The sequence below is a fragment of the Vipera ursinii genome, assembly GCF_947247035.1.
Source record: "Vipera ursinii genome assembly, chromosome: 2".
In the NCBI taxonomy this organism is placed as follows: Eukaryota; Metazoa; Chordata; class Lepidosauria; order Squamata; family Viperidae; genus Vipera; species Vipera ursinii.
Genome location: NC_139513.1, coordinates 158,899,810 through 158,915,545, shown reverse-complemented (window position 1 = coordinate 158,915,545; position 15,736 = coordinate 158,899,810). Strand labels below are relative to the sequence as shown.

Below are 15,736 nucleotides of genomic sequence, written 5' to 3'. Positions count from 1 at the left end.
GCTGCGCATGTTTTGTTTTTCCTGTTCTTATTATTTAAAAAGAAAGCTGAAATAAGGGCTGGGGGGGAAAAATGATCCTGCCCATAAAAAAAAGCCCATGGGAACAAGCGAAAAGAAAATCAAACCACTTTTCTGTATTAGCTAGGTTAAGTCTTAGGAAAGATCACTACAAGCCAAAACAGGTGTGTCACTTAACATGAAAAATGGCTTTGCTTAGTTAAAAATACCCCCAGCTGGGACAAAAAAAGCTGTTGGGTTGCGGTGATTCTGGTGTTCTACCTACAGCAGGGGTGTCAAACTGCCGGTCCATGGGCCCGATACATCATGCCGAAACTGTGCCCACCCCATTGCCAGCAATGGGAAAATAAAGTTGTGATACATCGCGACACGTCACGTGACGTTGCATACCCCTGACCTACAGTATTTTCAGTGAAAGGAAAGTTCTTAGTGGGAATCAGGGGGAGAATTCCTCTTCTTTAGAATAGTCAGGTTAAGGTGGGAATCTAATTCTGACAGGACTGCAGGATCAGGAGAGATCTCAGATCAGTTCATACCTGCCTTGAAATCAGCCAAAGAACGGACCAACAAACTGATCCTTATCCTATTTTGGTATGATTCTACCTTCAGGCATTACTAGCAATGAAATCACACTGGTGAGTCATATTGAGTGAGGCAAGACAACTCCTAAGCATGTAGTTCATTCCCGTCACAAAGTTACGCCACTTAACTGAGACAGGAGGAATGACCTATACCTAAAGTGACTTTTCCCAGACTTGATGATCTTCAGATGCATGGGATCTACAACTTTTAGAACTCCCCAGCCTAGCTGATTACGTATCCTGGGAAATTCTTGGAATTGCAGTCTCAACATTTCTAGCAGGCATCAGTCTGGGAAAGGCTGATCTAAAGGATTCCTTCAGGTCGCCACCAAGTTTGTCTCAATACCTGCTAGAAACGTTGAGACTCCAATTCCAAAATTTCCTCAGATGCTTATTTTAACACTAGCAAACACTTTACATTATCGAAATATTGGGGAACGGTGCTCTGGGTCGCAGAATGTTCTGAAAGCTTAGAAGCGTACAGTACGGACAGCACGATGCAAAAATTGCTCATTTATTTGTTCATTGAATTTGTATGTGCAGCCAACTGCCAACTAACCCTGAGGTTTTTTTAAAAAAGCATCAGAAAAGGAAAACTGTAAAAATTTAAAAAAACACATCCTAAAGTATCTCCCCTGCAATACGATCTGCCTAAGGTTGGGCTCTATCCTACCGCTTTGATGTGAAATTGGCAGCGTTTGTGACATGATTTTGCAGCGATCACTGCTCATTATATCCCCATTATCTGGAGTCTATCCAGACACCAATCTTTTATGAGTGCAAAATAATAATTAATAATAGCCAAAGGCATTTTATACAGCATTAGAAAAGCTAACCAAAGTTTGGAGTCATGGGCCACTGATATATTGCTTATCAATGTTTGAAATATGCCTTTTTCAACCGGGAGGCCACAAAGACGACCTTCTCTGCCCTAAGCAGTTTCAGAACAAGTTTGGGTAGGCAACTGCCAGGAGTGCTTGACACACAGGATATCCTGTCAAAAGGGCAACAGAGTGAGCTATGTAGATTACTGATTCCCTTGCATCACTGTGATTCAATAAGAGACACAATGTCCTCAAGAAACACTCCTTGACTTCTTGTTGCACATCAGCCGGTTACAGCTATGCTCGGATCTGAAGACTATCCGATACGGATCCTATTCCAGTCTGAAGAAGCTAAAGGCAAAATGAAGAACGAAACAGGGCATGCTCCAGCAAGCAGTGGTATGTAAAATGCTTGAGGTCAACACTGAGCGTACCTGAAATATTCTGACCTTACAATATGCTGTTTCTAGGGGGAAACAAAACCATATCAGGCCAGATCAGTCCTGATAGGCTCGAAATGAGCTAGGATGGTGATGTTCTCATAACTGAATGGAACATGTGGAGGCTGGAGCTGCTGGAAAATCCACCTACCTCACTTCATCTTCTCGATTTATGATGGCCACCGACGCCATCAAAAGTGGACGGATCCCCCTTTCTGGCTCCTTTACGTTCCTTCTTTGTCACTCCCAAGTATGTCTTTCGTTGTGACACTCACAAGTATGTTTCCTACACACAACATTGTTTGCTTCCTGTTGTGGCAATGCAGCAAATACCATGCTTGGTTTTATGTAGCGGCATCGTCAGCAAACCCATCCATGTCGTCATCACCCAAATGTCACCATAATGTACTTGCAGTCGGGTGTCAGAAACAGGTACACAAAGTGTGGCATTTGCACAATGGCATCCTCATACACACCTCCTCCTTCCCTTGCCCCGCAAAACTGTTAGCAAGGAAAGATTGCCACTAAGCACCCAACCAGCCAATTTTTTTCACACACCATGATGCTGCGATATCCCAACTCATTCTTTTTCAAAATGGTCCATTCCGAATGGTGCCGACGTCCTCACATCTATTTCCCTGACCAGTTCGGCAATGGGGCAGCATAACATTTGGGTGCTCTATCAATCTCACATCGGTGTTGCAAGCACCGAGGAGCAGCTGAAGAGACCTTAACCAATAGTTTCTCAATGCTTATGGAATTCTTCTTCTATATGATAGTTACTATAGCACACATGCACACGCACACACACATCACACATAAACACATACATTCGAGAACAACTTTTAGCCAGTCTTATCAAGATGCCTGAATGCCAGACAGACAGGAAAAGATGGAAATAGCGATAAAGAGTGTAGAGAAAAAACAGCACCAGAGGAACAGGGGAGGGATTGGCTTGTTTTCATTTATTCCCATTTCCTGATTTGGCCATTGCTGTGTTTCAACTCATAAGTAGCCCTTACGGCGTATGAAAAAGATATGTAGTCCATCCTGCTCACAAATACACACTTCAAACACAGAAGAGGGCCTTGATGGTGTTTTGACATTTCACCTCACCTCCCAGGGCCTGTACCTGGCTGTGTGCTCTTAACATATTTTCAAAATAAATTTGATGAAAAAAGGCAATGGGGGAACTTAAAATACATGGGAAAGGGGACAAAATGATACATTGTGCACTATACCAAAATATGGGTTGATGGAAATGACTAAAATGACCTCCCGTATAACCTGAACTCCTATTGAATAGCATATTAATGCTGTTATCTCTCTCTCTCTCTCTGATATAGATATATAGATATAGATATATCTAAAATAGTTTATATAGATAGATAGATAGATAGATATAGACATATATATATATATATATATATATATATATATATATATATATATATATATATATAGACATAGATATATATACAGAGAGGCACAGAATTCATATACATATAAGTATGCACTCATATACACCGTGTACATATATTAATGCTGTATGAGTGTTCATATACAGTATGTGCAGCTGTATATGTATTATATGTACACACACACGCATGTATTCAAATTTTTGTGACTGACAAAGAGTTAAAGGGAGACTAGTCTGCCTGCAAGTATATGCAAGTATCTATGCATGTGTGTGTATATATAATCTACTTGTATGTAAATGTATATGCGCATTTAAATATCCATGCATCTGTATGTGTGTTTGTAATATATCTATGTATGTACAGATATATTGTATAACGGGTATATAAAGTTTACATATGTATCTTTGTATTTATGTATACACACATACCATTTTTGTATTGTTTATTCATTCATTCATGAAGGTTTGGAATTTTTTTTTTAAACAAGGATATAACACAGAAAGATGCTTGAAGCCAAGTGAGACCATGGATCAGTCTGACTCAGTATTGGCTCTGTTCTCTCACAGTGATCCTCCCAGCTTGCAAGTTCAGCCTTTTCTGAATTCTGGCTAGATCTTCTAAGCCTTGAACCCTTCATTTTCCCAACACAAAGGACACAGCAGACACTGAATTACAGTCCCACTCACAAGGGTGGCAGCAGTGAGAACTAAATGATTACTAGAATCTTAAAAGAAAATCTCAATGGGGAGGTTGATTAGACTTTCAAAATTCCTTCCATGCTGATATGTGCTTTTATGATAAAAAGTAACTGTGTTTCCCCTTAAAATAAACCCAGGTCTTAAATTATTTTTTGCTCCAAAAGACGTATTAGGGCTTATTTTCCAGTTAGGTCTTATTTTGGGAGAAATACGATACTAAATGTGTCTGTCTGGCTGACGATCTTAATTGGGGCTTATTTTGGCGGGGGGGGGCAAGGTTTATATTACGAGCATCCTGAAAAAACACCCTAGGGCTTATTTTCCAGTTAGGTCTTATTTGGGGGGAAAAGGGGAATTTTATATTTTAATGAAACTGGAAACATTGTCCATCAGATTATGCTACGTGAACCCCAAGATCCGATCCGTGTTTTTTTTTTTTTAAAAAAAAATCCCTGTTCACAGATTGCTTCTTGGCAAATCAGAGCAGGCAAAGGTGCTTTATTAATCGGGTGCAATAAACAACAAAAGATCACCGGGACAGTCTCCCTTGGACATGGTAACGGAGAGCCAACCTTTAGGTAGCATCATGAGATGGGTCCCAGGAAAGTAAAGATGTAATTCTAGTTCTGCAAACCAAGGGATAAAACTCCACAAGGAATTGGGACTGAATTTAGCTCAGGAACTTCGATGAGGTATAGAGTGAACCAGGAAAGAAACTCTTGGCTGACTGCAGTGTTGCACCTTTCCTGCTCTGACATCTATTGAATTTTTACTGTAGCATCAGATACAAACAGTCTCAAAAGGTTATGCAAGCGTAAAGGAGTTAGTCTTTATAATACCACCAGATGCCATTTTTCCCCCTTTATCTGTTTAACATCAAGGCAGATCTCTTTCACCAATTATTACAGATAACAAAACCTGTTTTTTTGTCTTCTGCCTGCCCACATTCTGGCATTCTTATCTTTGGGATGTTTAGTAACAAAAGCCTGCGTGTAGGAATTTTTACCATCATTTCTATGCTATGGATTGTTTTGTATTTTGTATTGTTTGGTTGTTCCAAGCCGCCCAGAGTCATTGAGAATTGAACAGCATACAGGTTTGATAAGCTATAAGAGCCGTGGTGGCGCAGCGGTTAGAATGCAGTGCAGTGGTTAGAATGCAGTATTGCAGGCTAATTCTTCTGACTGCCAGCAGTTCGATCCTGACCGGCTCAAGGTTGACTCAGCCTTCCATCCTTCCGAAGTTGGTAAAATAAGGACCCAAATTGTTGGGGGCAATATGCCGACTCTGTAAACCGCTTGGAGAGGGCTGTAAAAGCACTGTGAAGCGGTATATAAGTCTAAGTGCTATTGCTGTTGCTATAATTATTTTAATAATGACGGTGGTGGTTCATTGCATAGTCATCAAGATGGCATTTTTAACCCAACTATCAAGTTTTTTTCATGGACTTGGGACTGATACTATTTTTGTTTTCTTTTGCCACAATCATTTTACTTCTATTTGCAGATCTTTGTATTTTCTGATTTCCTGCCAAGTACTTTTCTCTTCTATTTAGTTGTCTCTAGCTATTACTATTATTATTATTATACATACACACAATGTGAAATAATAGTTACCAGTTTTTTAGCCTTCATACACAGAGTTCTTCCCAAGAACATAGAATGTTTTAATGTATTGGCATAGTTTGTCTGTGGATCCAAGCAGTGTGGCCTTAAGTAATTGACAGACGAAAATGTTGTCACTGTGCAGATTTTCTAAGTTTTTTGGGGGTATGACACTCAATGTTGCAATAATGACTTAGACTACCATGGCTGATTTATGCCATAAACTTTCAACTTCAATTTTCAGATCTCGATACTTTGCGATTTCTCCAATTCTTCGTCTTCTATTATCCCCTGGTACTGGGACGTCAATTATTTTAATAGAGCCTCAAGTTTCAATACCAGACAAAGATTTTCTTGAGCTCAATTCAGCTCCTGGTGTCTATAAGAATAGATGCACATTGCTCCTTGGCACCAGCAGTGGCGTAGCGTTGGGGGTGCAGGGGGGGCCGGCTGCACCGGGCGCAACATCTGGGGGGGCGCGTTCACACTGAGCTGCTCAGGGAGCCCCAAGGGCTGCACAGAGTTGGCTTGGCTCCGCTCTCGAGCTGCTCTTTCTTGCAAAGCGAAATGAGTCCGGCAGGTGAGATGAGCGGCCACATAAACTGAATAAAATAAATAGAAGCGCCCAACTCTCCGCCCAGGCTCAGGCCAACCGCAAGCGCCCCACAGGCGCCCCGGCAGGCTTGGCCGAGCGAAGATGGACCTGCCGGCCGGCCGGCCTAGCTTCGTGCGCATGCGTGGCTTTATTTAGCGGGGCTCACGTGCGAGCTTGAATGCAGCAGCTCTTGCAGGTCGGAGCCCCGCCCAGCCGCCCTCGAGAGGGACCCGGAAGCATCCCGCATTGCACGCGACTCTTCTTGGAAAGTCTACGCCGCTGCGGGGTGCGTCTTTTCGGCGGTGCCGTGACGTCACCGCCCGCCCGCCCCTCTATTTCCGCTTCCGGTTGCCTTGCCCCGGGTGCTGACAACCCACGCTACGCCACTGGGCACCAGGACAAGTGTAGTTTTCCATTGCCTTCTTTTGGGGCATTTCCCACCCACCCCCACATAGAAGTTTGGGGTTTTTCTAGTGTTTTCCTATCCAACTACTAACCAAAGTCAACTATTTTTCAACAGACCCGTGTCATGTGCCATAAACACAATCATATACTTGGATATGGCGCGTGGCATGGAAAAGAATTCATTTTTTTCCAATCCAAGAAAGAAACCAAAAGTCAGAAGAGATGACTGGGGTGAATGAAATTTCTGGCACAGCCATGAAGCGTTCTTAAGGAAGAAAGGGGGAGGAGAGAAGGGAAAGCCTCTTACTGCGTTTGCTTTTGTCTTTATTCAAGAGCAGTCGCAACTCCTGTTCCTGTTTTCCAGGGACGGTGTCTTGGGGCGGAGGATCCATGGGCACCTGCAGAAGATGATAAATGAAAAAAATGAATGGACACACAAAACAAGGGCTGGCCATTTCTTCAACCAGGAAGAAACCATGATAAGGCAGGTCAACTGATGAATCTGGCTTAGGAGGCTAAGATTCCCCAGTTCCTAGCCAAGGGGAGTTACTGATGGCAGCTGCCATTTCTCCCAGGACAGCTCATATGACATCTGAGTCCATTCCACACTGTCACAATGTCTCAGTGGGGAAGTATTGGGGAAGGGGATCACACGCCATGCCAAGAGACAAACTGCATCGAGTAACAGAGAGGTCAGTAGGTTCGCAGGAGCAGATTTGGTTGAGGACCCTGTATGTCTGTGCAAAACTGAGCAAGTAGGTCAGAACAGTTGGAACCTGACGGGCATCGTAAGGTGACAGTGGTCTTATGGTCAGAAAGGAGACAATCAACAAATTCCTGTCAACTAATTAGGTCCTACTTGCCCATTGCAATTGTAGGCTGGAGGTTCTCTATAGGTGTCGATTAAAAGCTACAAATCTGTTAAGATGTTATAATTTGCCTTCCCCATTCCTGTACTCACTTTCAGCAATATGAGACATCAGTGGCACATGAGAGATGTCAAAGCAAGGGCAGTTTTTCTTGCCAAGGCTGATTCATCACTAAGATGGAAAGGGCTACTGGTTGATAGCATATGTTTTCACGCCTAAAAGTAAGTCCCTGAAGGAGACAGGCGTTAAAGAAATATGTAACATAAATAATGAAAAATAAGATTCTAAACTTCCTTTCTCAAAGCGATGCCTACCAGCCTATTTTGCACCTATCATCTCCATCATTGGCTGTGGTAGCTGAAACCATTGAGATATGTTGTCGAAGAATCTAGAGAGTACCAGGTTCCAGGCATCAATCCTAGTGAAATCAGATCTGGTTGCAAAGTTCTACCTACTAATTTATAGATTCTATAAGTGCCACTAGACCCTATCCCATAGCCCAGGGGTAGGCAACCTTGGCTCTTTTATGACTTGTGGACTTCAACTTCCAGAACTCCTGAGCCAGCCATGCTGAGGGGAAAGGGAGAGGTTTCCAAGCTGAGCCATGGCTGGCTCAGGAATTCTGGGAGTTGAAGTCCACGAGTCATAAAAGAGCCAAGGTTGCCTACCCCTACCATAGCCAATTCTTATGATGGTCAATGAGTAATTCAATGACCTCTGACCTTGACAGGAATCCTCACTTCCTCTGTATAACAGAAGTTCAAGTAGGTTTAGAGATTTTAGTCTAGAAACTTGAACCTTGCCATGAAACTCTGAACTGCTGTGAAGGGGGTTGACGTATTGGTCAATTCTATACCTCTGTAATGCCGGTTACATGATTTTATCTCAATATACCGCTTAATGTTGGTCTCGTGTTAAATCCATTATCAATTTCATATTCCTGTATCCATCCTTTTCCAGGAAACTTTAAAACACGTCAAGACAATGCTGGACCCGAGATTGTCTTCTCCCTGGACGATATCTGCACCTCCCCTCCCTTATTTCCCAGGTTGACCCTGAACAACATAAAGGCTGCACTAACCCGCAAGTGCGGGCGAGTAAGCTGTTCCACTTGCTGTTGATGCAAGCTTGCTAGGAAGAACTGGTGCTGTAGCTGCTGTGTCTGCTTCAAGGCCAGTAAGGCAGTGTCTGGGCTGGGTTTGGCAAGACGCTGTCCAATCCGCAGGTCCATGGGGATGGTCTGGGGAACCTGCAGGGAGACGCAGAGCTTCACAGCACCTCCTGAAACACAAGAGAAGATTGGTTAATACCTGCCCCCACCTGATTTCTGGATGGAAGTCTAACTCCTCCAGGTTAGAGTCATGTTCCATGCTGGGGTTCTTTTTTTTTCCTAGAACCCCAGCTCTTCCCACTCCCAAAAGTTGGAATCAGAAACGCACTAGTGCCTCAGAAAGCTGCCCAACCCTTGAGTCCCACTCTTCATCTGCAATGCCTAGCAGTCCTCCTACATTCTAGATAAAAGGTGCTTGGAGTAATGCGAATTTGATAAAAGTCTCACACACCCGATCTGCTGTTCCTAGGCTGATACGCACATCAAAGAACTTCAGAACGTCCAGGCTGGGGAGGAAAATGTACCAGATTGAATAAGTATGTACTTTGGGATTTAGAAAGCAGGTGGCAGCACCTGGTTGGACCTTCTCTGGGTTCAGCACCAAGCAGGGTTGGGCCTGGTGACTACTTAGAGGGCCACAACCAGGAAAAACTAAGTAACATATCTAGACTTGGAAGTTGAAAAATCTTCCCAGAAGGGAAGACAGTTACTAAAAAAAAAAAAAAAACCCTGCAAGGTGGTGTCACATGCACCTGTATTGGCCATTACAAAAGGACATTACTGTTTTTAAAGGGAAACTATGCTCTAAATTGCATCTTGAAATTGGAAATCATAATTTTCAAATTAAACATTGCCTATTAGTTAATATGAGAGTGGGGCTTTGCAGTGTTCAGCAAAACACCGCTGAACTCACATACATCAAAAGTTTTCAGCCAATCTCAGAAGGTCTCAGGAAATCCAATGGATTTCTAACACGTCACAATTGCGAATTGATTAAGGTATTTGTATCTGTCTCATATGAAAATGCAGCCTACTCTATATAACATTTGCCTCCTTCTCTTGCCCGCATCCCAATTTAAATCAGTCTCCCTACTCTATTGCATCTGATGAGACTCAATACAGCTGTGTATGTACTGAGAAACACTTGAGTGTTTCATTTTTAACATGAAAAAACTTCTATCAGACAAGAGAAAGAAGTAGGTTCCTTGAACATCACTATTTTCTAGAAAATAATTTATCGGTCTCAATACTGATTCTGCCAAGATACTTACTAACCAACCAACCTAAACATGCCTCACATCTTGGATGTAAACTAATTTATGCAAACAAATAATGTAATTTTGCACAGGATGATGACTACCTTCATGTGTTGTTATTCAATTTATTTTGCATTGCAGTTTAAAATAACGATAGCCTATCTTTCTGCCAAAAGACCTTTATGATATATATTCCAATAAAATCAAGGCACCATGCAATCAAACACCCACACAGGCACACACGCATATCGTATCATACATAAACAAATTACCAGGAGGAAAATATGTAGGCAGTTAATACCAAAAAAAAATCATGCTATTACTTGCCCAAAATTCTAACAAATAAAATAGATTCTATCTATTATCTAGAAAACAGCAGAAAAAATTGCAGATGAGCAATTCCAGGTATTAAGTTTACAATTGTGCTTTTCTCTGACAGACACCCACTTAATTTGCTAAAGATGATGCCACTTAGGAGAAAGTTTTAGAAGGTTACAATCCTAGTGATTGAGCAGCATCACATATGTTGAAAAAAAATAAAAAGATGGATCACTGATTGACAGGTGTTGCAAGTGGAGAGCGGAGAGTGAAACAGAACGTGAAGCCAGGAAGAAGTGAAGAGTCCTTTTTTTCTAGCCATAGAATGAACACTGGTGAGAGAGAAATGCCGACTTCATTTTCTAAACTTCATTTCCACCCCCACCCACCCCCATTAATTTGATTTATATCCTATTTCCACCCCCACCCACCACCCCATTTATTTGATTTATATCCTACTTTTCGTTCAAGAGCTGAAGGCAGCACTCCCATCTCTCTTCGCCCGCAACAACCCTATAGAAGTAACTATGATTGAGTGTGTGTGATAGGCTCCAAATCACCTCAGCTTCCATGGCTGAGGGTAGGCTCCAAATCACCTCAGCTTCCATGGCTGAGGGTAGGGACGGGTGAGGGTGGGGGCCCTAAATTGGGATTTCCCTGCTCTCCATCCAACACTTTCATCTCTATACTACACTGGCTCTTGAAATTGTAGTTACAAGAAATGTTTCAAATCAATCAGTCAGCCTGGATGTCCAGAATCACCCTGCATAGTTGCTTCCTAAACAAAACTGCTCAAGTCCACAGAAAATGAGCAAGACTCCAATCTTTCTTAAAACTTTTTGAGTATGATTAAAATGGAAGATGTAGATATGCCTCAAACCCAGTAAGTATCTTAGCGAGCTGACCAAACAGCATAGTTATGCTGGGTTGTTTTTGGCAATAATACAGAAGGCATTTGGCGTTACATTCTTCTAACTTCCCAATTTGGCCTTCAGATCTACCGTAAGCTTGTCTGATCTAGTTGAGTTTTTTTTTTCCTTTCCAAGATCAGCCATGTCAAGAAGGTATTTCCACCTACTAGGCAGGGCAATTAACCAACTTCTCCCCCTCCTTCTAGACATTTAGCTGCAACGAATATGGAACTCATTCTGCGTACTTCAATTGTATTACATTATACCTCACCTGGGAGATGGCTTGAGAACCACATATTTCATTTGAAAAGCTTCCACCCACTGTGACTGGAGAGACAGAGGAGAAAATACAGGTAGTTCTCGACTTACAACAGTTTGTTCAGTGGCCGTTTGAAGTTACAACGGCACTGAAAAATGTGACTTATGACCGGTTTTCACACTTACGACTGTTTGCAGCATCCCGATAGTGATGCGATCAAAATTCAGATGCTTGACAACTGACTCATATTTATGACGGTTGCAGCGTCCTGGGGTCATGCGATCGATCCCCTTCTGAGACCTTCTGACAAGCAATGTCGATGGGGAAGCCAGATTCCCTTAACCACCGTGTTGACGAACGTAACAACTGCAGTGATTCGCTTAACAAAATGTGGCGAGAAAAGTCGTAAAATGGAGCAAAGCTCACTTAACCACTGTCCCATCAACAGAAATGTTGGGCTCAACTCTGGTTGTAACTCGAGGACCACCTGTGTTAAAAGACAGACTGGTCTTTTGAAGACATTTTGCAGGTTCTCTTGCTTTCTTGGACAATGGGCATTTTGCAGAGCTGAAAATGGCGTGTCGCAGACTAACTGTGGGCAGTGGCAAATCAACTCACCCGGTTATCCTGTTCTCGTTCCCCCATCAACTCTAACAAACTCTTCATAAGGAAGCCAGCTTAAAATTCCACCCCATACAGCAAAACCACTAATCGCACCGTTTCCCTCCGAACACTTAGAAACAAGCCCACCAAACCACCCAACAGCAGGCAAAACACTTGCTTTTATAATTTCTGATACAATCTGGCACTTTTGCACTCCGCAGATCCTCGGGAGAACAGCCAAAGTGAAAACAAACACACAGGCACCCACATGCATATATACACACATAAATTATCAGCCAAACCAAAAGAAATAGGCAGAAGAAGAGGGCACCACAAGAGGAAAAACAGAACAGCGTCAGCTTTGTCCAACCAGCAGGGCCGGCTGGAGGCTCTTGTCTTTATTAAGTTAATTCCAACTTGTCTTGGTGGATTGTGCCAAGAGAAGAAGCAGGCTCAGGGGACAAGTAGAAAATCTTTTTTTTTTAAAAAAAGAAAGAAATTAGTTCCAAAATCGGGAAACCCTTTTTCCCAAACCAAGGATATTATTTTCTGCCCACTCCAAATTAAATTCAGGGGCAACACAGGCGTCCTGGGAAATGAATTTTATGAAGGATTGCCCACGATTAGAAAGAAAAAGAACATGATGCAACGTTAGAGAGAAAAGTTCAAATATATTTGCACTTATAGCTGCTGTGAATGTAGGAAGCTGCTTTTCTGTATCTTTCTCCCCCCCCCCTCCTATTTGTCTTCAACCTTTTTTTCTTTTCTCGTACTTCTGACTTTTTCTTGGATTTCTTTTTTCCTTCCTTACTTTATATTGGTTCGTATTGATTTTTTTTTAATCTTCTTGTTGGAAAAGTATAAATAAAATTATGTACACTTACGGGTGGTCGGTGGCTCACGATCGCAATGGAGCCCAAACTTTCTGCTGATGAGACATTTGTGAAATGAGTTTTGCCCCATTTTATCAAGACCACAGTGGTTTAAGTTTAAGTTTAAGTTTATTGAATTTTTATACCGCCCTTCTCCCGAAGGACTCAGGGCGGTGAACAGGGCATATGAATAAAAATACAAAAGTACAAAAGTTAAAAAAAGGATTAAATTATTGCCCAAATTAAAACAATCAAAATATACAAACATTAAAACCCTGACTCCCCATCAGGCCAGGCCAGCTTGTTCGAATAAATGGGTCTTTAGCCCGCGCCGGAAGGAGCGAAGATCTGGTGCCATCCGGAGCTCAACCGGCAGTTTATTCCACAAAGCCGGGGCACCCACAGAGAAGGCCCTCCCCCTGGGGGCCACCAGCCGGCATTCTCTGACCGGAGGCACCCTGAGGAGGCCCTCTCTGTGGGAACGCACAGGGCGGAGGGGAGTCGACGCCCGCAGCAGGTGGTCCCCGAGGTTACCTGAATCCCTGCAAGTTGATTAGTTAGTAACAGGATTGCTCAAGTGAATTTTTTTCCCCCTCATTGACTTTTCTTGTCAGAAGGTCGCAAAGACTCCAGCGACCCTGCAAACACCATAAATACACGAGCCAGTTGCCAAGTATCCGAATTTTGATCAGGTGACCATATCGTAAGTGTGAAAAATGATCACAAGTCATCTTTTTCAGTGCCCTTGTAACTTTGAATGGTCACTAAATGAACTGCTGTAAGTCGAGGAGTACCTGTATCAGATCAACCCTCTATACAGCAGGCCCCTGATATGACTCGGTATGAATTGCTGCTATAGACTCAACCCGTTTTCAATCAGAAGGAATGCTCATAAAATGAGGTTTAAAAACCTGCTTTTCCTTCTAAGGACTAAAGACAGGTTTCCTGCTCTAGTTTGAAAACAGCGACCGTGCACTTCACTTCTGCTCCTATCCCTGAATGGCTGCCATTCATTCCAATGGAGAAACAGCCTCTTGTGATCTGCGGAAGAAAAACTCTGCAAGGTCACGATTGCCAACGGGCAACATCTGTCTGCAGAAAAACATACCGAACTTTGCAAAACAGATACATCCGTTTACAGAAGGGATGAGACTTGCCAGCTGTCCATGTGCTTTACAGGCAACAGGTCCTTCCTTAACTTAAACCCTACCTGGCATTTCCAGGCAAGGACTCAGCAAACCTGAGCAAAACCTGGAGGGTTTGAACTACATGGGGGGGGGAGTCCGTTATTTTTCCCTACAAAGACGTTTCCTACGTGGTCCAGACATTTCTGTAGTTCAGAGATCTGTCTGACTGCAGTTCCAGTGATGTGATATGGAGGTTGGAGAGAAAAATCATGTAGAAACTGCAAACTTTTTTTTTTGCTTTGAATGGCATTGAAAAAAGAAAAAAAAGAAAGAATTGGCCCCTCTCCGTCCTAATGTCTCTTGGTCTTCCTGAATCCATGCAATAAAGAGTCTCTTGCTTGCTCTCTGCAGAGTCCATTGTATTAAGCCCACCAAGTCAAGCATTTTATTTTTCCTGTTTTGTCCTTGATCTTGAATCCTCTTTTATAAACAAAAGAACCTGCATGACCATATTGTTCCATGAGGGGGGGGGGGGGGAAGAAAAACCAGAAGAAGCTCAGCTTCAGATAAACTCCATGGAGATCTCCATATATTTTTGTTAGAAACAGTATAGAAGTGGTTTATATATAGAAACCTTCTTGGGTTTTTTTTTTCATTCTCAAATCTAGCCCGCAGTCCTGGGTTTTCCTGCAGTCTCCCACTAACTAACAAGACTAACCAGATCTATCCCTGTGTAACATTTTCGAGATCAAAAAAACCCCGACGGTTGCATGCTGCCATAACATACTTCTAAATTAGCAGTAAGTCTTAAATGAGTTGTTTTCCTTTCCGCTCTATGGCAATTAATCTGAAACAGCAAACAGGAATCCAGCATATCTGAAATGAACAAAAAGTTATATTCTTCTTTTAAATCTCCTCTTAAAATGGTACGTGCGTCTATGTATCACACCACTACAATGCGCAAGTGTTGCTTTCCTCGTGGGGGGCGGGGGAGACCAATTCTGAATTTGAAAATGGCAATAGAAGATAAGGACAGATTTGCTTTTTTTTTCTTTCCTGTTAGCCTTTTCTCAGCTTTCACTTGAGACAAGCAAATTGTCCACACACCCCATGCCCCTCACAATTCATCGTGCCTGTTTTTGCTCTCAGAGAAACTCCTCAGCAATCCCCGTCTATAAGCACATGAACACTCCAACAACTTTTTCTGTTTGCTCAAAATTGCCCAGTCTTGCAAGATTTTCCTCTCTAGGAAAAGCAGCTTATAGCTTCTTGTTACACACGTTTGTCAGAGGAGTTCTGCCTTTAAGATAAAAACAGACTTGTGCTTACTTTCTACAAGCAGAGGAAGGAGGTGGAAGGGGGGGAATAAAGTTGCAGTGGACTGAATCCCACCAGTATGAATATGGGAAGGACTCTCTTTTTAAAATTCAGCATATATTATATTATATTGTATTATTGTATTATATTAATTATATTATATATGTTATGTTATGTTATGTTATGTTATGTTATGTTATGTTATAATAATATTATATAAAATATTATTGGTCACCCATCTTACCATTCGGTAACTCTGGGCGGCTTATAGTTACATCTTCGTTAAAACGAAAATGTAAAAATCAAACCTTAAAATCACATGGGGAGGACGGGGGGGTGGGGGTGGGCGGCAGTGAGATGGGATGTGCTGATCCGCCACTGGGGTCCCAAGCCGACTGGCACAGCCACATCTTTTGGGCCCTTACAAAAAGAAAGGAGGGTTGGGGCCAACCTCACATCAGACGGCAGGATATCCTAGAAGGCAGGAGTAATAGTAGAGAAGGCCCT

At 42.4% G+C, this 15,736-nt stretch overlaps 1 protein-coding gene across 3 annotated transcripts in view; it reads right to left on the bottom strand.

Moving 5' to 3' along the window:
- Nucleotides 1-15,736, bottom strand: part of HDAC7 (histone deacetylase 7) — a 273,819-nt gene that overhangs the window by 66,811 nt on the left and 191,272 nt on the right. For all 3 annotated transcript variants that reach the window (XM_083352761.1, XM_083352759.1, XM_083352760.1), the window contains 2 exons: nucleotides 8,537-8,736; nucleotides 6,894-6,984 (listed from right to left, as the gene is read on the bottom strand). In XM_083352761.1, the coding sequence (XP_083208887.1) occupies nucleotides 6,894-6,984; nucleotides 8,537-8,736 (291 nt within the window). The remainder of the gene's footprint in view (nucleotides 1-6,893; nucleotides 6,985-8,536; nucleotides 8,737-15,736) is intronic.